Here is a 24,736-nt window from a genome sequence, read left to right as displayed (position 1 = left end):
GGGGGTGGGTGTCCAGTTGTGGGGCCTGAACTCGGGCCTGGGCACTGTCCGTCAGCTCTTAAGCTCAAGGCTAGCTCTACCACTTGAGCCACAGCACCACTTCCGGCTTTTTTCTTTTTGCTTATGTGGTGCTGAGGAATCGAACCCAGGGCCTCATGGATGCAAGGCAAGCGCTCTACCACTGAGCCACCTTCCCAGCCCCGGTTGTTATAGATTCTAACAATACAAACCATCAAAATTTCTTTGTCAACAAGAGCATTGTCAGTGTAACAGGGATCCGAAAGTACATGAATTACTCTGTGTGTGTGTGTCACTTCTTAGGCTAAAGTCTATCACCATCCCTCTTCATGTTTCTTATGAGCTCCTTGAACCAAAACTTATCTGTGCCAGGCCTTGGGGATATTACAAGGTGTTCATCACTATTTAAGGTTCTTCCAAATATGAAAGGAAACAAATTTGAACTGGCTTTGACTGAACACATTAACTACTGAAAATATTAGATAAGAGATGTAATGATAATTAATATGGGCCATTGAAAACAAGTACTTGAAAAACACTTCCTCTGTGTGCAACTATTGGCTCATCAGTTTGCCTTGCCTTCCTTTTTTAGTTGTAATGGTCCCGGGGCTTGAACTCAGAGCTTGGGTGCTATCCCTGAGCTTTTGTGCTCAAGGCTAGCATTCTACTTACCTCTTGAGCCACATTTTCACTTCTGGCTTTTTAAAATTTTTTTGGTAGTTAATTGGAGATGAGAAGCTCACAAATTTTCCTTTCCTGGGCTGGCTTTGAGCTGTGATTGTCAGATCTCAGCCTTCTGGGGAGCTAGGAAAACAGGTGTGAATCACCAGTACCTGGCTGCCTTCATGTTTTGAATCAGGATTCATTTCCTCACAAATTCTTCCTGATGATGGAAAAGGTGACCACCGTGACTGTGTGCTTTTCATGTCACAGCCTCATTATCTGAAAAATACCAGTGGAGGATTTCTCTGGCCCCATGTGAAAAAACAGAAAATCTAATATTCAGTAAGCTGTTCTGATTGGCCCAAACTTTTGATTAATATACTGCAGCCTAGCCCAGCTAATTGCTGGGGTATGAATGCAGGGAATTACAATGTCGGAACCAGAAACTTACCATTTCAGTCAGGCCTTTGCCTTTTTTTGTTGTTGTTTTTGCTTTAGAGCTTTATTTTTGTTTTTTTTAGTGCTGGTATTTTTTTTCGCCTGATCATTGTCTCTAGCTTTTTTGCTCAAGACTAGCATTCTACCACTTGATCCACAGCTCACTTTCAGTTTTTTGATGATTAATTGGAAATTTAGACTTTCCTCAGATCTCAGCTTCCTGAGTAGCTAGTATTACAGGCTTGAGCTGCCAGTACCCAGATTTTAGTGTTTTTTTTTAAAGTTATTTTTAGTTATCTAAGTTATTTATTTATTTAAGTTATTTTTCAGATCATATCACACATTTTGCTTTGGCCTGGTCTAGCTTCAAAGAATGATCATATCTCTACCTATGAAGTAGTTGAGATTATAGGCATGAGCCACCTTGCCCAGCAAGAAGTCAACAATCTTTTGGGGCACTGACAATTTCCATTCAAGTCTTTTGCTTAGGTTTAGAAAAAATTGTGATTTCTATGTGAAGGGGCTTAATGATTCCAGATGAAAACAGAAAATAGTCTCAAGTTATAAAGTTTAGAAAGTCCTTTCATTTTGAGTTGCCTATCACAATATGTCAATACTGAACTATTTCTATTTCTAGAGCTCTATTCTTGTGTGTGTGGGAGGGAGAATAATTATTTTGATTTTTCTACAACTCATTAAGACTATTACAAGATAGAAGTAAAGCTAAATGATGTTTTGCTGTATAGAATGTGGGTATAATAGTTGTATGGCTTCCTTTTTTAAAATTCTGAGATATTTTCTACAATTAAGAGTCATGTGCTTTAGGTAATAAAGAGTCATTCCCCTTCAAAACCTTGACCAACACTTCCAGGACAATCATACTTTCATGAATTTTACTCTCTTACTTTTATGAATTACATTCACAAATAAACCAAAGTCATCTGTGGAGAGCCTCTGGCCCTTGCAAGTATGAAATCAGGCATGTAAATCAAAGTGTGGAAATAAGCAACTGTATTTCATCTGTATTGCTTTTCCAGAGACTATTCAGTACTTAGAAATCCCTTGATTGCTCATCTTAAAGTGGTTCAAAGCTGTGTATACAAGTAGATAGATAAATGTGCTATGAACTTCCCCTTTCTTCCAACCATGTCCCTTGAGATACCATCAGAAGAAGTGTGTTGAGAAAAAAATTACGCTACAGAAAAGTCTGATGAATAATTATAGAATGATCATTTTGCTGTCTTTTCATTCATTTCTATTTTGCCTAAGGATATGTGTATATATGTCTTACTCTTGATGAATTCTGTATGACTAAAATAAGATGATGATCATACCATATATCTATATATCCTTATGAAGTCAAATGCAAGAGGTTCTCATTGATTCATGTTTTTCTACGAAAACAATTTCAGCATAACTTAGGAACTAAGGAGTGGCACCAAGCAGCATGACTCAAAATGGGTGTAATTCCTTTATCTGAGGAAAAAAAATCATTCAAAAGTCTTTGTAGCTAGATATCATTTATAAATTGAACTCTGTGTTCTAGTACAACACAAGAAATGTTGTAAACCCTAGTTGGTGAGTGCTTATAAAATATTTCCTAAGTGAGGTGAAATAACATAAGGCTGAGCTGGATTAGTCAGTGTTATCATTAGAAAAGCTGGAAGTGGAGCTGTGGCTTCAGTGGTAGAGCACTTGCCTTGAGCAAAATAGCTTAAGAACAGGCCCAGGCCCTGTGTTTAAGGCCCAGGACTAGCATACACACACACACACACACACACACACACACACACACACACACACACACACACACACACACACATACGAAGAAAGAAAATTCAGATGAGTTTCCAGGACTGATCTATCAATACAGTGAAAGTTCAGAACATAAATCTTGTTCAATGAAACTTGACTTACCTGTCCTTACCTACTTTACATTGTCCTTCAAGCATGCTGCTACAAAATGACGTAGTATTTTCATATTATCTATGCAATCCTCCAATAGACTCTATATCATCTGCAGATTATTTATAACAATTAATGCAATGTAAGGGCTATGTAAATAGTTGTACCTATATTGTTTAGGGAGTAATAATAAGAAAATCCATAGATGTTCCTTTGTGGATTTTCTGATGTAAGATATTTCTGAAATAATGTATTATTGAAAACATCACTCCCTCTATGATAAGGAAAGGTCTGGGTGCATTTGTCAGCATTGCTCCATGTATCTGGAAATGATATGCTTTTTTTAAAATTCCAACTTTTGAGGAGTAAGATAACAGAGCAATAAGTTGTCTCAGTCTGTGGTTCAGATTTGGAAACAGCACACTTAATTGTTTTTTTCTTTATTGCCTGTTGGGGAAAAAAATCCATCACAGTATTCTCATCAGCAGTTACAAGGTTATTTGAAAGATTACCAAACATATTATATCCATGAAGAATATTCTCCTTTGATGATATTTATCACTAAAATTATATAAGGACTTTTATTTTTACTCACAGCATAACTGTTCATAGAACTCCATTTCTTCTTGTGTCTGATACTTTGACTGTATTGCACAGGGCTTCTCTTGTCGTATGTGTGAGTAGATTTCATACTCTGTTGAACCAGTATTGGCTTTATTGAAAGGTTTTTGATTTTAAAAAGTTAGGTTTTGTCCTAGGACATACTAAAAATTGTTACCTCTGTAGACTGAGTAGTAATGTTTTGTTTGTTTGTTTGTTTTGGCTTAATGTACATTTAGCTTTTCCTTCAAGAGAGGAACAGAGATTGTCACCTATGGAGAAAGCCTCCACCTTTCCTGAGCATGGAGTAATAAATGGAGATTGGCTGTCCCTGAGATTAATTGGACTTAGACATTGTCTGTGTCTCAGTTTACTAACCAGCAATTATGCCCATTTCTTTGCCAGAGAAAAAGAATGTTCTTGAACTAGTAGGTAGGCTTTTTACGTTAATTTCATTTGCTTAAGTTTGCTTTATTTAATACTTCCTTATCATTGATTTCTTTTGTTTGTTTGTTTTTTAACTTAAGAGTAGACAAAGTACATCAATACACCAGCCATTCAATAAATACACTGGAGTGCTGTGGGTGAAATCTTTATCACTTGCCCTCTATTCCCTACTGACCCTCTATATGCTCAGGCCTTGTTCTGTTTTTCTATCTGCCACTCATTCTTTCTTGCTCTTTGTGGAACCCTTGGTTGCTAGCGATTTCTTTATAAAAAGTGTCAACCCTAGCTCAGTAGGACAGCCTGATGTAAGGGAATGGGGGAAGATCAAGAAAGAGGAATCTGATTCTCTTCTTACTTCTTCCAGTTAGCACCAGCTCAAGTTGCTGAATCCCTCCCAGTCTCCATTTACATTTTAGTTAAAATAGTAACAATAATATTTACCATTGAAACCTCAGAGACTCTTGAACAAAAAGGTATTAAATGAGACAACCCCTAGAGGAGGTAATTTGAAAGTCACTCAGTAGATCTGATTTTGTGTCAGTACCATGCTGTAGTTGTTACTGTGGATGTACAGTTTGAAGACAAGTACTGCGATATCTCTGGCCTTGCTCTACAACCCCTCTCCACGGCCCCCAGGATTGCTTTGGCTGTGTCAGGTCTTTTGTATGTCCATATGAATTTTAAGATTTTTCCTATGTCCATGAAAGAATATCATTGGAATTTTTTATGAGGATTCTCTTGAATCTGTAAATAGTTTTTGGTCATATGGCCATTTTAATCACATTTATTCTGCTGATCCATGAATATGGGAGGTATTTCCCTCCTCTAGTGACTTCTACAGTTTTTTTTTCTTGGAGGCAAGGATAGGAAAGAGTGATGAGATGGATATGATCAAACTAGATTATATGCATGTGTGGGAAATGGCACAATGAAATCTATTACTATGTATGATTTGATATATTCTAATTAAAAAGGGAAAGAAATTCACTCAAAACTATGGACATATTAGTTCTTACTGTTAGGAAAAAAATGAAAGTGATATAACCTCCAAACAACTTGATGAATAGGGAAAAGAAAGGGAACCATAGAACAAACTAAATCTTAAAAATGAGTGACTGTATTCGTTAAGCAATCATTAGTAAATTCTTGTGCCTTATGTCTCCATTTGCTCAAAGGGACTTGTCAGCATCAACGCCATAAATCTGCCCATTTTGATTTTGTTAGCAATATTCTAATTGGTTTTAGTTTAATAACATGTCTACTGGTAGAATTCATTTTATGTTACTGATTATCTATTTTCTAAAAGTATTTATAAACTTACAATAAAAATATATGGTTAAGATATAATATATTCATAAACTGCTTTGTTAAATGGCAATTTCTTGGTATAGCTACTTAAAGATAATAATAATAAAGAATTATAGACAAAAAACTTACATTGTGGAGAAGCTTAATGGAGTAATCAAATAGAAATATGGGGCCTGAACTAAGTAGCTCATGACTCTAATCCTAGCTACTCAGATGATGGAAACTTGGAGGATTATGATTTTAAGCCAGCCTTGGCAGAAAAGTCCAGAATATTCCATTTCTATATAACTAGCAAAATGCTGGATTGGCAGAGTTGTTCAAGTGTTAAAGTGCTAGGTATGACATAAGCAAACCAAGTTAGAGCATGAGACCCTGAGTTCAAGCCCTTACCCACCAAAGAAAGGAATAAAGAACCTGAAGTAACAGAGGAAAGCTCATACAATACTGTCAGGAGATTTTTTCACTACCTTTTGAGTCATGTTCAAAGAGACTAGAGGACTCTAACATCTTGCTTAGTGATCCGATTTTATATAGCATAACTTTTGAACATCAAGTGTATGGTTTATTAATTTACCATTCTATCTGCTATACTCATTCACAAGTAATATATTTAATTCGCTTTCAGTTTAGCTCTCCCAGGTTTCCCCCTGGGAGATATTTCTAAAACTTGGCTTATTTTTAACAAAAATAAAAATTAATTCTGGGTAGGCTAATTTGCATATAAGAAAACTGAGAACAAATAACAAGTATTGACTTTGACTTTTTTTGGGGGGGAGGAATCCATTTGAACTATAATTATTTAGTGGAGAAAATAATGTATAGATGGATTTCAAGTAGTCAACTATATTTTCTAACTAACATTTCCTTGTTTTGTACATGCGAAGAAGCACATGTATGTGTGCATTATTTTGATATCTAAAATAAATCTTAAACATGACCGTAATTATGTCCTGTTGATCTCCCCCAAAATTAATAGGTGAGTTGGTGATAAACAGGAGATGGAAACAGCATTATAAAGGCAGTGCCTTGGGCTTTACAAGTCAAGGCAACACCAGTGCATATATATTTTGCAGCAATCGATCTTTGGCTTGTTTGTTTTGTTTTTATGGAGTATGAACGTAACTCTGTAGCAGAGCCTACTATGTTTTGGTGATAGAATTGGGTGAGATTTCATAAATGGGCATGAACTGTCAAGGCTGATTTGCATTTTTGGTGATTTTTATACATTCATTGCTTTATAACCTCTGGTTTTTCAAATAAAGAATAATAAAAGGAACCAGTCATGACATCTGCTATTGTCTACACAAAGGGACTTTTTAAAATTCCTCACAGATGTGGAGCTATTAGGATAAATCACTTCACTCACATTTCTAATTTTAAGAAGCTTTGTGGGTGTTTGTGGATAGTACAGAGCAGACATTGTTTGGCCTATAGACTTTATCATAAACTTTGCATACCACAATCCCAATTCCCCAGATGGCTTTCTAGAGACCAGCCATTAAGGCTAGAGAAATTCATAAAAGGAAATCAATGTTCTACCCCTATGAAGTGCACAAAATGAGCACACTTAAGCAAGAGAATAGTGACCTTCCAAAAAAGAGAAATAAACCTCCATAGACCTCAGAATAAAAACAAAAAGGATGACACTTGACACAGACTCCTCCTAATTCTAGCCTCAAAGGAGTTTATTATTTCCAAGCAAGCTGCACATTTCTTCTTCAGCCCACATTCTTCTACCCAATGCTTTCTATAAATGAACTCTGACAATAAATCTGACCAGTACTTGAAGTTTCTAGTGAGCTATCTTAGGATGTCTTTAGCTGGAAATATCCAGATGGTTGTTTAATATAGTTTTAAAACTATTTGAAGTGTTGGATTATGTTCCCTAGGATTCACACAAAAAAGTCTCTGCCAAATGTTCTTTGGGCTTTGATATATGCAGCATATGGAATTTCTTGCTATGGGTAACAGGCCAAAAACTCCAGAGAGAGGCAACAATGGGATGATCTAGTTTGGCTACCAAATCCATGTTTGTTCCTAACTCAGAATTTAGAACTTATTGCTTAAAACAGACTTTACATTTTTCTGAAATGAAAATATTTTTCATGTTTTGCTCCCTGTTTGTTCTTGTGTGAGAAGTTTAAAAAATATATTTTAGTAACTTCTGGGTTCATACTGATAAAAATAAAAGCGTTGATTAAACCTACTAGATGTGATTGACAAAAACACTATGTAAAAATTAACTATCCTGGGTTATTTTTCCTACATTCTTCTATAGCTTCCCTTTGAAACTTAGTTTGAAAAAGAAGATGGAAACTGTTATTTTAAAATCTTGATAAATAATACCACTAGGGAAAAGTTCATTAGTTCAAAAATGGACATAAATGGAAATGAATTTTGCTGCCACGTTTTCAATAGTAAGATAGATAAATCCTTTAAGTCATAAAAGTTCAGCATTCCTAGCTACCAAGACTCCAAAATTCAAAATGCTACATGATTGGGTCTTTGTTTGCATGTCACCAATGAGAAAATTCCACACCAATCTTTATACATGTGTCACCATCAAACCGCAGGTATATCACATGAAACGGCCTGTGTGTATGAGATATATGTACATAGTATCTATAGATATATATGTATAGATATAGTATCTATAGGCATATCTATAGCTATATATAGGCCTATATCTCGATATCTATAGATGTACAGATATATATGTATATATGAAACATAAAGGAATTTTGTGCTTAGAGTTGTTGTCCTCCACAAGGTTTCTCATTATAGCTATACAACCATTACAAGATCTCAAAATATCTGAAACACAAAATGCTTGCAGTCACAGGTATTTTGCATAAGGAAGGCTCAACCTGCTTAATGTGGTCTCCTCTAGCCACAGCTTCCTTTTCAGAGAGGGTGGAAGGCAATACAGGCATGAGAGAAACGGTGCCTTGGTACTTTCTCATGCATGCATTGGGGTGAATGCCTTTCCTGGAATGTCTCTCAGCTGGTCCCTGCATCCCTGGGAAGCTCCTGGCTCTGCTAACCAGAATACTTTGATAGTTAAGAGATGGGGGGAACACAGTGTTCATTTTTTTTAGCTATCCTAGACAAGATGGAAAATTTAATTCTGCGGTTGCCAAAAGACAGAAGAGTTAAGTTGTTTGCCACAATGCACCAAAGCTCTTAGACATAGACTGGTATTTACCTTCTGCTATTCTTCAGTGGCAATTAATGATGTTAGGAGTATCTTTCCATCATCCGTATTTCTTATTCATTTCTTTTTCTGCCATCTTTAATTTGAAGTCAAAAATGCTTTTTGAGGCTTTTGGAAGCCATCTCCCTCTGAAATTAATTCCTGTGCTGAAAGGTCATTTTGTAGTTTCAATAGTGTGCTAGTGCTGGTGATGTACAATACAGTTGTCTAATGTCTCTTTCTCTCCTTCCTTTCCCAGCTGGTGCTACATACATCTTTGGGAAGAGTGGTGGCCTCATCTTGTACACCTGGCCGGCCAATGACAGGCCCAGTACACGCTCTGACCGGCTTGCTGTGGGCTTCAGCACCACTGTGAAGGATGGCATCTTAGTCCGCATCGACAGTGCTCCAGGACTCGGTGACTTCCTCCAGCTTCACATAGTGAGTACCTGGCTTTAGCCTGGATTCTCTTGTCTTCCTGGTATTCTGAGTTGGTGAGTCTAAGAAACACGGTATACAGATCTGGCAAAGATGCACTTGCTTATGAAAACTGCCTTCTATTGTATGAACTGCCATACATATCTCATACATGTCTCAGTAAAATACATTAGAAATGCCTCCCTGCTCCCTCCCCAGTAATACAGAGAAGGAAAAAGAAATCCTTCTCTTCTATATTCTTAGCTGTGTGGCTTAACATGTCTAGCAGATCACTGTACACAAGGATTTACCTAATGTGACTCTACTTACCTGGTGCAGGTAGCAAATGGACATTCCAACTGGAAGGTAGATGAACTTCTAGTCTGAGGGCTGGCTTATGTGCTGTGAAGGGTCTTGCAGGCCTCTGTTTGTTTTATCATAAACACCACACGGCAAATGTCACTGGAGATGGAAAGAATTGTGATTGAAAACTGAGGTCATAATGCCAGGAGACAGTACAGTGATGAGTTAAGTGACCCATGCATATTGTATATTGATATTTGTCTTTAAGTCTTATATCCACGAGCCCAATAGGACTGTACTTTCAGTCCCTGCAGATCGTAAGAGTATAGTACCAGTAGAAGGAATTAAAATGATCTGGAGGAAAATATGAGTTCATGATGAGGATAGAAAATATTTTTATAGCAACAATTAACCCATTTTATCACCTGTGCAGTCTGCAGTTAAGAAAGTAGGCTAAAGAAAGATATGATTCTCATTCATAAGTACCCCCCCAAGCATAGCCTCCAAGAGCAAAGAGAGGGATTGTTCTCATTAGTTAGTGATGACACGGCCAGAAAGAATGGATTTAATTTGGAGCCATAAGAATTCAGTTTAAATAGCAGGGAGAAAAAAAAAGCAGTTCAGAAAAAGGATCACAGGGGATTTTCACTGGCTTCCAGAAAGAGGAAAAGGAATACTGACCTGGAATCTTTGAATGGGTTTTGCTAAGCACAAGTCCCGGGAGGGAAGTTGGGGTGACAGGAGCAATATGTAAGATTTCCTTACTGGTTCTCTAGGATTGGAGGTGACATAGTAGAAAGCCCAGATCCTTTCGTATCCCCCTCGAGCAACCAACTTTCCACCCACCACACGGTGGAAATGGGAATCATTCCAATTACAAGGCTTGAGTTAGAAGCACATCTGGTCCTGGTCGGAAACAGAGCAATTCCTTTGTTTAGGAACCTGGAAAGGATGGGTTAGAAATGATCACTTTCAAAGGGAAGAAGAGGGAGTTTTGAATTTTTAATTCCTGAAGAATTTTTAATTCCTTCTCACATACTTCAGGAAGCATATGTTGCTACAAGCCTGAGCTTAGACATAGCAAAAAGCCATGCCAAGAAGCGAAGAGAAAGGCAGTTATAGTTATGATGGTTTATCTTTATTTGGCCTCTAAGAACCTTCATAATTTACAAAAACTCAGTGAGATTTATGCTGCATAGAATTTAATGACCATTCCATGGCAGCCTCGCTAGGCTATTATTACCTCCTCACTTGCATTCGCACCATGATTTATCTTCGGGTTTTGTTCAGCGTGTCTTACTAAGGAAAATATGATTTGGCACAGCCAAGAGCATCTTTTTAATTCAGACAATGTGCTACTAGTATGTACCCATCTTTCCCAGTTTGCATTTTGGAGGGAAGATTTATTATTAGGAAAGGGGGTTGGGGCCAGGTACGTTAGCTCATGCCTACTTGGGAGGCAAAGAAGAAGAGAATCATGTTTCAAGGCTCGTGTCAGTAAAACGTTAACAAGAATTCATCTCAAGTAATAAGGTAGGCATATTAATACATGTCTTCAATCTCAGGTACATGGGAGGCAAAAAATAAAAATAAAAAACCTAAAGCAAAAAAGGGCTGGGAAATGTCTCAAAAGGACTGGCAAGTACTACTCCCCGAGTGAAGTCCATTATAGGAAGAAAGAAAGAAAGAAAAGAAAGAAAGAGAAAGAAACAGAAAGAAAGAAAGGAAGAAAGGAAAGAAAAGAAAGTAATTTTTATTGTTTTATGGCTTATTTGAAATGAGAAGTTTTTTAAATTGATATGTAGATACTGGGAACTGGTAGACCATCCCAGTATATTATGTGTTATTGGCATTATGTCATATAATATTCCATATGTATAAAATAGCATATTGCCATCATGAAGGTCTGCCATTTCTTTGCTGTGCTTCCCAGAGTGAATGCTTGTAAATATATTTGGGGGGTTCAAGTGATAGGCACTTGCTTGTATCTGTTAGGGTGACCCTTCTATAGATGCACATGAAAGCTACTTTCTTTACAAAAGCGAGAGAACCAGAAACATTCCATCAAGATCTCTAGAACTTCCTCGGGGTAATATGAACTTAATCCAGTAATGGCACCATTGTGTGAACACTCTGGGAAATCCCAGCAGATTTTTCTACAGAGGATCCTCCAATGTAGAAGACTCTTCACAGTTCCAGGTTAAATCTGACAGGCTCATGACTCTCTTAATCCATGGGGCGTCATGTTGTAATCCTTTGAAGCCATGTTTTACTTGCTAGTGATCTTGTCTCTGGGTCTACAATCCTTACCACAATTGGGAATAAAGGAAATCAATTTCTGCTGGACCATCTTCATGACAAAACCAGCCTCTTATTTTGAGCAGTTAAATAGATCCATCAGGAAAAATAAAACTGTAAATATCAGTTAAGTTACTGTATAAAACTTTTACAGTGTGTAAGCAGTGGTTTTGTTTATTGACTGGTTTTGTTTCTTTGTAACAAACAGAATTACTCAGAAAGAAAAGAGATTAGAAGCTATGGGTAAAAGTGAAATGAATTGAGCCAGAGGCAAAAACAAAAAATTCATTTCACATTCTAGTTCGACTAGAAAAAGAAAATTCTACAGAGAAAATCAGGGAAGTCACAGCAGCCCCATGTCTTGGTTCATTTTGTAATGTTCTAACAGAATACTTGAGAGGACAACTTTGTTTTTCATAGTTTATGTTGCTGGGAGGTCAAAGATACTGTCAGGTTAGTTTCATCCCTGAGCTTCTGAAACGGAGCCTTAAACACTGTGTATTTTAGAGGGGAGAATGCTAAACTTCTTAGCATATCAGGGAAACAGAAGAGAGCAAGACGACCAGATAATCCTTTGTTCTCTCTTATCTTCCCAAAGGCCCCTTGTCCCAATGTTACTGCATCAAGTATTAAGCTTCCGATCCATCATTTTAGAGGAGACATATTCGTACCGGGGCAGCAGGATACATTTCTTGACAAGGAGAAAGAATAGAGACCCACTCAAATTTGTCCCAACTGGGGTTACATGGGGGTGAAGCTTCATCATTTTGAGGATGGGTGATAATTGTGAAAAATATACAGAGTGGATGTGTGGATGTGTGTGTGTGTGAAAAAGAGAGAGAGGTGGCGGGGGGGGGGGAGGGGGGAGACATGTAGACTGACTGACAGACAGACAGAGATAGAGATATAGAGTAACTATGATTACAGGTAGAAGCCACCAGCACCTGGCTAGGATAATAGTATTTTCTATGTCAGTTGCAATTGACAATTAAACCATGAATAGAATGCGTTTGTCAAAGAGAATACAGTCTTTGTTGGGGTATTGGAGGGAAACAATCTTAGGGCTGTGTGATTAAAGAATTTTTTTAATGTAAGTTTTCCTCCTGTGTAATCTATTATTGAGGAATTAATCTGTGCAGTACTTGGAGAGAAGCTGCTATTACTCATGAGTGGCATCTGCCTATTGACCCCACATCTAGGCTTGATGGAGCTATGTCATGTTACACTCACCTTCATCTAGGTAAGAGGGAAGAAATTGAATAGGAGCAGAGGAAGGATTACCACCGAGTGTTTGCTATTGCTCTCAGGCAGCTCTTGACAATCTCCTTTCAACACCTATCAAATAGAGGTCGCCGAGAGCTGGGCAACAATTAGCTTCTCTTTATGTAGTTAATGCTGGGTGTAAAAAAGACATCCTGTTAATTTCTTTTTCCCTGGTGTAATTTACAGTAAATCCTCTTGGATTCATTTTTTTTAAAAATTTGAGCCTTTCAGGAAAGGTAAAAATTTATGTCGGGATATCTGTTTTGCTTGACAAGAATCTTGAACCTTCTCCACCTACTTCCTTCCCAACTTACCACGTAGAAACTTATATAAACCAGGGTTGAGAAGACAGGGCTGTCCAGACAGGTGGCTTTTTAGAATGGCAAAAAGTTCTCCTTCCAGAAACTAGACAATCCAGGAAAGAGACTGGTGATATCCTGTCTGGGTCAAATATGAAAAAAAAAGGGGGATTTATTAGAATAGTTAGGTTTGCATAATACTGAGGTTATTTTAAAGAGATCAGATGTGATCAATGATTGTTACATATATTGCATCTGTAAATTGCTGATCTGGAGGCATCATTTTGGGCAGCTGCCACATGACTATTTACAGTAGCTCATAACAGCCATCTGTGGTGGTCTCCAGTAACATTAGGTGGCTGTCAATTTAGATTCATCCCTGGATTTGACCATTGACAGAAGTGGATTTGATTCCTGGACTTCATTTAAGGCACTCTCCAGTGGAGTACTGAGGAATGTTGGTGTTTTAGAGTCTGGTAACACAAGTGAAGAGGGAAAGAACAAGGCAACAACAAAGGTGCCCAGCAGATGCAATTTCATTTCCCACAGAGTGCTGTGCACCGCAGGTTGGCTTTGTATTTCCTTTCATTGCTATTTGTTCTTAGTGAAAAAAGCCTCTTTGGGTTTTCTGGGCTTAGGAGCTTTTCCAGATCATTAGCCACTTGTGCAGAGAGGGCCTGCTGGGCATTCTCCCTGCAGCTTCCAGCTTAGCTGTGCCATCCCAGAAGAGTTGGAGAAGGGTGGGAGAAGAGAATGGAAGCCCGGATTGGATGAGTGACTGCTTATATAAATTGGACCTCAGGCAGCTATGAGCATGGGAGCTGGGGTGTGTGTGTGTGTGTGTGTGTGTGTGTGTGTGTGTGTGTGTGTGTGTGTGTGTGTGTGTGTGTTCTGAATTCTTCTTTTATGCCATGAGACTTCTACCTAGAAAAGTTGGTTTTGATTCTTATACATGATTTTGAGTGACCACATAACCACAAGAGAGAAAAGCCCTTAACTTGAAATAAAAACATTTGGATTCAAGTATCATTGCTCTCAGTACCAAGTAAGCTATTTGGCTTTCAGCAAATCACTCTCTACCACTTGGAGCTTCTTTTAAAAGGGGCATAAAAAGTACCATGTTGCAAGTTTTCCTGAGGACTAACTGACCAAATGAAACAAACTCAGAAGCTGAAGAAAATCCAGTAGATAATAATTACACACACATATATGCATGTGTATATACATATCTGTAATGAGAAGGATATGTTTAACAATAGAAAATAAAGTTTTATTTCAAGTATCTTTTTCTTCTTTTTTCTTTTTCTCTTTTCTTTTCTTCCTTTCTTCCTTTCTTTCCTCCCTCCCTCTCGCTCTTTCTCTCTCTCCTTCTCTCTCTCTTTCTCTCTCTCCTTCTCTCTTTCTCTTTCTTTCTCTCTCTCCTTTCTTTCTTTCTTTCTTTCTTTCTTTCTTTCTTTCTTTCTTTCTTTCTTTCTTTCTTTCCTTCTTTCTTTCTTTCCTTCCTTCTTTCTTTCTTTCCTTCCTTCCTTCTTTCCTTCCTTCTTTCTTTCTTTCTTTCTTTCTTTCTTTCTTTCTTGCTTGCTTGCTTGCTTGCTTGCTTGCTTGCTTGCTTGCTTTTGCTAGTCCTGGGGTTTAAACTCAGGGCTGGGTGCTGTCCCAGAGCTTCTTTTACTCAAGGCTAGCACTCTACCCCTTGAGCCATAGTGCCACTTCCAGTTTTTTTTTTTCTGAGTAATTAATTGGAATTAAGAGTTTTAGGGAATTTCCTACCTGGGCTGGCTTCGAATGAATGGCAGTCCTCAGAGGCATGAGCCACTGGTGCCCAGCTTTCAAATATCTTCATAAATCTCTTGGGACTGTATTTTTTTAGTCCTATCTTATTTCATCTAAAGTAGATTTTCAGAATTAATCATATTTTCACTGCAGATTTGGGAGTACGCCTTTAGTGTATGATTAAGAATCTAGTTGCCTGCTCCTGAAGAAGGCCTGGGCTCGGTGAACAGAACAAGTTATCCCTGCCTCTCCCCTGATGACTCACCAAACTGCATTAGGTCTCTTTCCTGTGTGACAGGATGATGTACCAACCTTCAATTTTCCTTCTGTGCAGTGTTCCCTGTGATTCTACACTCATTTGTAAATATGTGGCACACCCTGCCCTGAAGCATCTATTTCAAGTGTAAAACAATGTGCATATAGCTCCCTAGAGAAATGGAAAGCAGAAGCAGAAGAGAAAGAAGAGTCAGAGAAGACAAATAAAGGAAGAGAAGCTAGACACTAGGGCTCACAACTGTAATCCCATCTATTTAGGAGGTAAAGATTTGAGGATTGTGGTTTAAATCAAGCCTGGACAGAAAAGTCCATGTGACTCTCATCTCCTAGTTAACCACCAAAGAACAGGAGGTGGTTCAAGGGGCAGAGCACCAAGAAAGTCTGTGAGACTCTTATCTTCAGTTAAAAAAAAACAGAAGTAGACTTGTGGTTCAATTATGAGAGTACTAGATTTGAGCACGTAAACCTCAGAGACAGTGCCCAGGCCCCGAGTTCAAGTCTCAGGACTGGCACAAAAAAATAACAACAACCACAAAACTTTTGTCTGGCTGCTGGTACCTGTTGAACTTTCACTTATGAATAGATTTGAATACTACTGATACTTAAACACTTTTTCTTCAACTAACATTTTTTATTTTTTCTCTTAGTCGTGGGTGCTGTCCCTGAGCTCTTCAGCTCAAGGCTAGTGCTCTACCATTTGAGCCACAGTACAACTTCCAGTTTTCTGAGTATTGGAGATAAGAGTCTCACAGACTTTCCTGCCTGGGCTGGCTTTGAACTGTGATCCTCAGATCTCAGCTTCCTCAGTAGCTAGGATTACAGACGTGAGCCACCAGTGCCTGGCTTCTTCAAGGAAGATTTTAATTCACAGAAAACACTAGGCTTTCTTTTCCTAAACAACGGCTACCTTGAAGCCACACATTCAAGATTTCAAGTAAAATAATAACATTCTAAGTAGTCAGGCTGTCCCCAATTTTAATACTGGCCTGATGGCCTGTTACTCTAAGTATCTGAAGTCATCAAATGAGCCAAACAACTTCAAAGAGCAGAGACGTTTTTAGATCTGTGATTTCCCTCAAGTTCAACGAGCCAGGCAAACTCTAGGTATCCGTGAGTAAGTGCTGACTTAATAACAAGCCGGCCTTAACCAAGGCCACAGAGATGAATGATCTCATTGTCCACCACTGATCACTGTTACTAATCATTACTCGTGGGCTATTGTTCAGTGTACCAGGGCAAGAAATAACTCATTGACTCCCTGCAACTACAGATGATGGATTTCAGATCCCCAGCTGCATTCAGAAGGCATATCGATGGGGGAATTCATTAGCCACCCACTCTGCGGAATCCTCTTCTCAGACCCCTGTGCTGTGCCCTCTGCTGTTCCAACTTGTTAAGGTTGCCCTGATAGATGGCAGGGAGAACTGCAGAAGTGGATTAGCCTCAGAGATAACACTGACAGCCAGACCTGACGCTTCTCAGCCCAGAGATGACAGCTACGGAGGCTAGAGCCACTTCCAAGACATTTAGAGAAGTCCTGTTGATTCCACCACACTGTCCTCCCTCCTAAAGGCAGTGCATGCTTGGGAGGACTGGGCATGATTGGCAATTACGTTTCAGAGTTTATATAGGACTCTTTAGTTAGCCTTTGCAATTTGGTTTATTTTTCCTACTCTATTTCCTAGACGATGGCAGATTGTTTAATGGTATAGATGATTATTTCCTACATTTATTCAAGACCATATCTTTCAGATATATTACATTTACTAGCAATCATAACTGCTAATGCGGGTGGACAACGTATCAGGTACAGGACATTGTGCAAGAAATATGTTTACATTATCTCGTTAGAATCTCACAGACACTCAATGAGGTAGTCACTATTAATACCTCATTTTACAAATGAGGCAACTAATGCTTCATGAAGCTAAAGAATTTTTCCCACGATAAGATTGCTAATAAATGGCTGAATGGTTCCTTCAAATCCAGTTGTGACTCTTAATTATGATTATCCTCCTAATGAAAGCTGCAGAGTCGATAGCGTAGTGGTAATTGTTTTATTTCAATACCTATTTGCAGAGTAACAATTTATTTGGGATTTTGGAGATGGGATGAAGATTTACATCTAGAATAAACATCTCAGATATTGCTGTGTTTCAAAACATAATCAACTCTATTCCAAGGAAGGTCGGTTTTCTGCTGGCTGACCAGCAGTAAAATATGTACAGATGAGATGGTCAGGTTTTGACTGGCGAAAACTTAAGAAGAAATGTATCTGATGGAGAATAGTCTCAATTTAGTAGAAGTTCAGCTTGATCAGAATAAACATCATGAGAGAAAGGACAGACAATGTAGGAAAGCAAAAAGAAAGAGCACGTTTTGTTTTTTAAACAGGTACTAGTGTTGTAAGGTAAATCTTTCCAGAAGCCGCATCTTAAAATATAGAATATTATACAGTTAACAGGCTGCAGGCCACTAGTTGTTACAAAGTCCTGCAGCAGGCAAATACACATAACCCAGCTAGGAAACATGCTAAAGAGGAAAGAAATATCAAGAACTATACCAACAAGCCAATTCAGCTCCAATGGAGAGCAGAATTGGGACTCCATGATGACTGGAGATGAGCCAGGAGACAGGACACAGGACACGATCATGGAGACACACATGGCATGAAGTCCAGTGGGTAGGCTGGGCCAGGCCTAAAATAGGTCAGTGCAGGGGGCAGATCCTCAGGAAATTCCCAGTCCCAGGGTCTAGACTGACAGATTCAGTAACCTATCAGCCAAGTGCCTGCTCCTGCCTCCAGGGGTCCCAGTACACCCATTGCCTGGGAGGCAGGTGATGGGGGGGTTTCCTTCCCCCAGCATGAGGACAAGATGGCAGACCCTACCATCCACCATGTGGCCAATATGGCACCGGCCAGACCTGGCCTCCTTACTTCACTAGGGCTTAAACTCAGGATCTAGATGCTGTCCTTTTTGCTTTTTGACTCAAGGCTAGTGACCTATCACTTAAGCAAGCCACAGCTCCACTTTTGGCTTTTTGAGGGTTAATTGGAGATAAGAGTCTCAGTGACTTCCTTGCCCAGTCTGGACTGAAGTGGTGATCCTTATCTCTCAGCCTTCTGAGTAGCTAGGATTGCAGGTATGAGCCACCAGGGCAAGGCTAAGAGCACATGCTTTAAAGAAAGTGGCTTATGATTCAAGTTCATGCTCTGCCTGCAGCAGATTTTCTTATTTGAGTGCTCTCTGTAAAATGCAGATGATGATAATACCATCACCTTTGAGGTCAGTGTGCATATTTATAATAACATATTTGAAAATACCTAATGAGTCCTCAATAGCAGCTCAATAGTAGATAGGTAGGATTTTGTGTTTTCCTTCCAGGAATTTGTAGGCTATGATTGTGGAGGATTTCAATGCCATACTGATGATAGATCACAAAGGTATGACAGTGTACATTTGGGAAAGAAGAGAAAAGACTGAATCTTAATATTTAAGGAGATCATTCATCTCACTGGAAGAACGTTTGTTTGTTTTTTTTCCCAATGAGTGAGTTCATGGAAAGCAATTTTAATGGATCTTTTCAGGAGGTCCATGAAAACATTTTAAAGGACTTATTCTGTGGTGGCTCTGACCACGGGAAGGAAAGGAGGGAGAAACTAAATGCCATTGCAGAGTTAGAATCAACAGATACCGTCAGCTGTTTGGACAGAAAAGACGAGAAGGGAGATATGTCTACACCAATTTGATTAGCCATCATGGCAACAAAAAAGGGCATATAAGAAAAACCGATTATGTGATAAGGGAAGAGTTTGACTTTTATTGATGTCAAACACAGAACTTCCAAAGACGGCCTCTTGAGATCTCGAATTGGAACTGTGTGGGGAGCACAGATAAGGGATTGGGGGGCTGCAGGTAGCACTCGAGCAATCACTGCCTAGGAAGACACAAGATGTTGGGGATTGCTAAGATCTCAGAGATAAAACTGGGTAGAAGCTTGGGGCATACATGAATACATTTACAAGATGAAGGAGGAAAAGGGAGGGAGCAAGAAAGAACTGGCTGAAGGGTGAGGGGAAGCCCAGAAGCTGAAGTATAACTGAAATCCAAACAGGTGAGTGAGATTCTGAAACAAGTAGGAGAGCTATTTTTCCATAACTTTGTGTCATACCTGTTCCATATGACATTTTATGGGGACTTAATAATAATTATGACATTCTAGTGGGTTGTTTTTTGGGGGCCAGAATTCTGCATTTCTTTCTTTATTGACTGACGCAAGTGTTGCTTTAAGCCAGAGGTCACAGTGTATAATCTTAGCACTCTAGCATTTATCCTATGTAAATAATTGAGAAGGGGTGTGTGTGTGTGTGTGTGTGTGTGTGTGTGTGTGTGTGTGTGTATACACACTTCTGACACATTCTATCTTATAAGATTATGGGGGGAACAAAAATGAGAGAATGCATGTGAATGTGCTGTCACCATTGAAAGACTTTCAAAATAATTGAGATAAAGTTGTTTTGTTTGGCACACCTACCACCCTGGGCAGCTGAAGGAATTGTGGTTGGAGACTTGGACATTAGGACTAAAGAGATACTGAAGTTGCTGCATTGTCTTAATGGGAAAGTCAACTACCAGTGTCAAGCCACTGGCAGAAGAGTGCTAAAAGTGATCTGGCCACTGCACCCCATGAACAGACCAACAGGCATCTTCCAATGGTGACCTTTTCTGATGATGCTGTCAGGCCTTGTGTCTTGTCTTTTGGATTCAGTTTTGGGGATGACACTTTGCATTTATTCTCACGTGAAAGTTCTCCACAGAGCAAGCTTCCAATGGAAGTAATAATATGCAATGAGGCACACAATTTAATCATCCTCATTATTATCTTAGCATGGATGGCTACAAAAGCCAGTAGTGGTCACAGAATTATCTAGCTCTTTTAGTAAGTGCCAACTACCAAACCCCGATCACTAAATGCTCTTATAATAAAGAGGTTGACACTTTATGGCTGGTAACTTATATTGTGTGTGTATGTGTGCATGCATGCACACATGTATATGCACGTACATTCCAGGGCTTGAACTCAGGGCCTAAGCATTGTCCCTTTGGTTTTTCAAGGCTGACATCTTCACATCTTTCTTTTTTAGCTAGTTGGTTAGAGATGTCATTTTTTTGTTCTGCTGGGAGCTGGCTTTGAGCAGCTATCCTCAGATCTCAGCCTCCTGAGTAGCTAGGATTACAGGCGTGAGCCACTAGTGCCCAGCAGACACTTATATCCGTCTCTGATGATATGTAGAGTGTTGTAATCACTTGTGAATTTTCTGTTTAATTTTTTTGTCCCTTGGCATGCTACCACTTTGTTTAAATCAGTATGTTTTCTCTTCACAATGCTGTTAAAGTGATAGGATTACTTCCATTTGGTGAAGAATACATGAAGACTCAGGAGGATGTGTAGACACCTGTGTTTTAAGAGAAGGAAAGAGGACTTAAATACTAGGATCTTTTATTTTAATGTTATAAATATATGCTACTTTCTCAACATAGTATAGACTATAGGTAGAATGGGTTAGATGTGGTCTATTTAGTAGAATATTTATTTGCTTTGATATTTAGTAAATGCATTCTGTTAAGTACTCTAAATGAGGAAGCTGGAGGTATAACTTGATGTAGAACACTAGCCTAGCATACGTGAGGCCCTGGGTTTAATAACAAGCAATAAGTAGTACTCACATGATAGCAAGCACTACCGTGTGTGTGTGTGTGTGTGTGTGTGTGTGTGTGTGTGTGTGTGTGTGAATAAGATATTATACAGTAAAAATGTAAATGAATAAAGATAGGTAAATATGGATCATTGCATTAGAAATAGAACACAGTATCTTGACTAAAGCAGAATGCACAAAAATTTTTCATTTTAGATTACATATATTTGTCTCTCAGTGTTTGTTTTTTTTCTCAACTATACCCAATTACCCCAAACCACTTTCTCCGATATTCTTACACAAAACCTTGGCTAAGAAACTAAGCTGGGTTTTTTATCTGCTCTTTGGTAGTTGAGCAAGAGCTTCAGAGTTAACTTTAGCTCCTTTTAAATTTAGTACATCTGAGCAGTAGTCATTGGATAAATCCAGTTTAATATTTCAGTGTATGATAAATGCTGTAATAGAAGTCTTCAAATATACTTCCTTGAAAACCCTAAATGATCTCAAATAATACAGGAACACGGTTAGCCTCTCTGCAGTCAGTATTTAATTTTCCCTATTTCTAATTTAAAACCAGAGATGAGTGGCTTCACACCAGCCCTGGATCCCATCCCCTGATCTGTTAACTTCTAATGTCTAGTGGCAGAGTATAGTAAAAAGCTTGAAAGGTAGGCTTTCAGACTGCAAATCACATTTATTGAAGTGGGAGCAGATGTCATTTAATTTGCTCCTGACTCAATGCCTAATTCCCAAGGTTAACAGGCTTTTTCATGTTGGCTCCTTTAGATGCACAGTTCTGGAGCTGGGTTTGTGGTGTGGCTAAACATCAAAGTTCCCATTCAGTAGTGAAGTGAGGAAGAGAAAAATGAGTTTGGGAATGATGTGTGAATGACGTCATTTTCCAGAATACCATGAGGGCATGACCAGTGGTGTGCATAGTGTGTCCTTTTCACAATTGAAAAGTCTCTCAGGGAGTTCACTGAGAATAAATGCAAGCATAGAGAGCAAAGAGTATGAGATGAGGAGTTTAGCTCAGGTCAGATGCAGGTGGGAGGAAGGAAATGCATCTTAAAAGTAGTCAAACCAACAGAGTCAGCACTCGGTTTAGTTAGTATACTTATTTGATCACTCAGCTCCTGTCCTGTCAGGAACTGTTCTAAGTGTTTACATAGATGAATTTCCTGTCCTCTAGAAAGTTCTGTTTTCTTTTATTAGGAAAGTCTGATGGGACAGCCTGAATCTGAGTACACAGTACTTTATTATACCATACTCATGACTATTGTAAGTTAACAGACTGGAAGAATGAATCTCCACAGAACTTGTATTTCCACCTTTGTACTTTTCTCTGTCTCCCAGATTTCTTTATAAACTCTCACAGTCTGATATTAAAAAAAAAAATCCAATGAATCCACTTACCGCTGCTATCTTAATGACCACTCAGCACAAAAAATGAAGCGATAAAGAATAACATCTTCACCTTAGATTCCAGTTCTTTTTCGCTTTAAAATGATGTGTGCATTCCTATGGTTCTGTTTTTATAATTATGTAGATTTCCTTCTGAACATCCAAGTACATTTCACAGATAGAACATTGCTGGAGGCATATAAACTGTACTGACAGAAAAAGAAAAGACAAACCCCCAAATCAACCAAATGAGCCTACCCAATCCTCCCTGGAGGCTGAGTTCCATTTCCCTCATACTTTCCTGGCCTGCCTAGAATGGATGTCTATATATTGACCTAGTTTCTTTCTCATCTCATGCTGTCATAAATATGATCACCTCATATAGTGACAGCATTAGTATGAATTAAGGATTTTCTTTTACTTAGCTGAGTGCTACAAGAAGCAGAATGGAGCCACATGTTTCCTTTTGAATCACACCCAAACACGGCAAAACACACAGAAGTATGCTTCCTCCTTCAAGCCGTGGGTGTGCGTTAAACTCATGCAAACATTGGACCAAACACAGACACAGTAAGTCAGTTCTGGGGGAAAATATTTTCATATTTTCTTTCTTTTCTCTGTATTTCCATCTTTTATTCCAGCTAGAACTTTGCGCAGTTTTTAAAAAAACACTTTACAATGTTGTTGTTTTTCTTTTTTTCCCCCAAATTTGGGTAGATGTCATGTACTCACAGACCCTGTTCTGGAACTAGAAAATTAATTAAAATTGTCTTTCCTTAGATATAACTATCAAATTTTGACAGATTTAAGAAAACATCGATTTTTTTAAATTTAATTTAATTTTATTTGTGAACATACTGTACAGAGGGGTTACAATTACATGGGCAGGATAATGCGTACATTTCTTACCAAGCATTGCAGCCTCCTCCTTTGGTTTACCCTTCACATCCCTTCCCAGCCTCCCCCCTCCCCCCCAATCCCAATCCTTCTCCCTTATCCTTCCCCCCTTCCCCCCCCCCCCCCCCGCACCGACGTTGTGAAGCTCGTTTTGGACATGACAACTTGTACTTCTCATTGTTGCAACAGGTCCACCTGTATCCTTAAACAACTGGTTTTTCCCCATCTCCTCCACAAGTTATACTGACATCAAATATAGTGAAAGCAGGGGTTATACTGTGGGGGAGGGACATACAAAGCAACAAAGAGATAATCTTATAAATGCGTTAGAAACACATGCATGAAAGAAAAAAACATTAAAATACATATCTAAGGGATCATTTTCCTGACATCACATTATCTGACCTTTTCCGCTTGACTCATACATATACTAGATATTGCAAATAAGCGAAACCATGGGACCTATGTTTCTTTGGGCCTGGCTTACTTCACTTAATATAATTTTTTCCAAGTTTTTCCATTTCCTAACAAATGGGGCAATGTCATTCTTTCTGATGGAGGCATAGAATTCCATTGTGTATATATATCACATTTTCTTGATCCATTCATCTACTGAGGGGCATCTGGGTTGGTTCCATATCTTAGCTATGGTAAATAATGCTGCAATAAACATTGTTGTGCTGGTAGCTTTAGTGTGGTCTTGTTTGTAAACATTTGGGTAAATGCCCAAAAGTGGGATTGCTGGTCATAGGGGAGTTCTATGTGAAGTCTTTTGAGGAACCTCCATACTGCTTTCCAAAGTGGTTGAACAAGTTTACATTCCCACCAACAATGAAGTAAGGTTCCTTTCTGTCCACATCCCCTCCAGCATCTGTTGTTGTTAGAGTTCTTGATTTTTGCCATTCTAACTGGGGTGAGGTGATATCTCAATGTTGTTTTGATTTGCATTTCTTTTATGGCTAGGGATGTTGAACATTTCTTCATGTGTCTATTGGCCATCCTTCTTTCTTCTTCAGAGAAGTTTCTCTTTAAGTCTTTCACCCACTTATTTATTGGGCAGTTGTTTCTTTGAGGATTTGTTGTTGGAGGGTTTAATTTTTTGAGTTCCAAGTATATTTTAGATATGAGACCCTTGTCCGTTGTATGGCTAGTAAAGATCTTCTCCCAATCCGTGGGCTTTCTATTGATCTTGCTAGCTATGTCATTTGCCCTGCAGAAGCTCTGCAACTTTATGCAATCCCATTTGTCCAACCTTTCTTTGATTTGTTGTGTTTCCGGGTCTCTATTCAAAAAAGTTCGGCCTGAGCCAAGGAGACCCAGGGTTTCTCCTATTCCATCCTGTAATGTTTTCAGAGTGTCTGCTTTGAGTTCAAGGTCTTTGATCCATTTGGAGTTGATTCTGGTGCAGGGTGATATATAAGGATCTAGCTTTAGTTTTCTACATGTAGTTAACCAATTTTGCCAGCACCATTTACTGAAGAGGCTGTCTTTCTTCCATTCTATTGTTTTAGCTCCCTTATCGAAGATTAGATGGCT

The 24,736-nt window shown here is 38.7% G+C and overlaps 1 protein-coding gene across 11 annotated transcripts in view; it reads left to right on the top strand.

Moving 5' to 3' along the window:
• Nucleotides 1-24,736, top strand: part of Nrxn3 (neurexin 3) — a 1,519,933-nt gene that overhangs the window by 1,144,060 nt on the left and 351,137 nt on the right. For all 11 annotated transcript variants that reach the window (XM_042692577.1, XM_042692576.1, XM_042692579.1 and 8 more), the window contains one exon: nucleotides 8,832-9,013. In XM_042692577.1, the coding sequence (XP_042548511.1) occupies nucleotides 8,832-9,013 (182 nt within the window). The remainder of the gene's footprint in view (nucleotides 1-8,831; nucleotides 9,014-24,736) is intronic.

The sequence above is a fragment of the Dipodomys spectabilis genome, unplaced genomic scaffold (genome assembly GCF_019054845.1).
Source record: "Dipodomys spectabilis isolate Male_0828 unplaced genomic scaffold, ASM1905484v1 ptg000157l, whole genome shotgun sequence".
Classification (NCBI taxonomy): domain Eukaryota; kingdom Metazoa; phylum Chordata; class Mammalia; order Rodentia; family Heteromyidae; genus Dipodomys; species Dipodomys spectabilis.
This window is presented reverse-complemented; position numbering and strand designations above follow the sequence as displayed.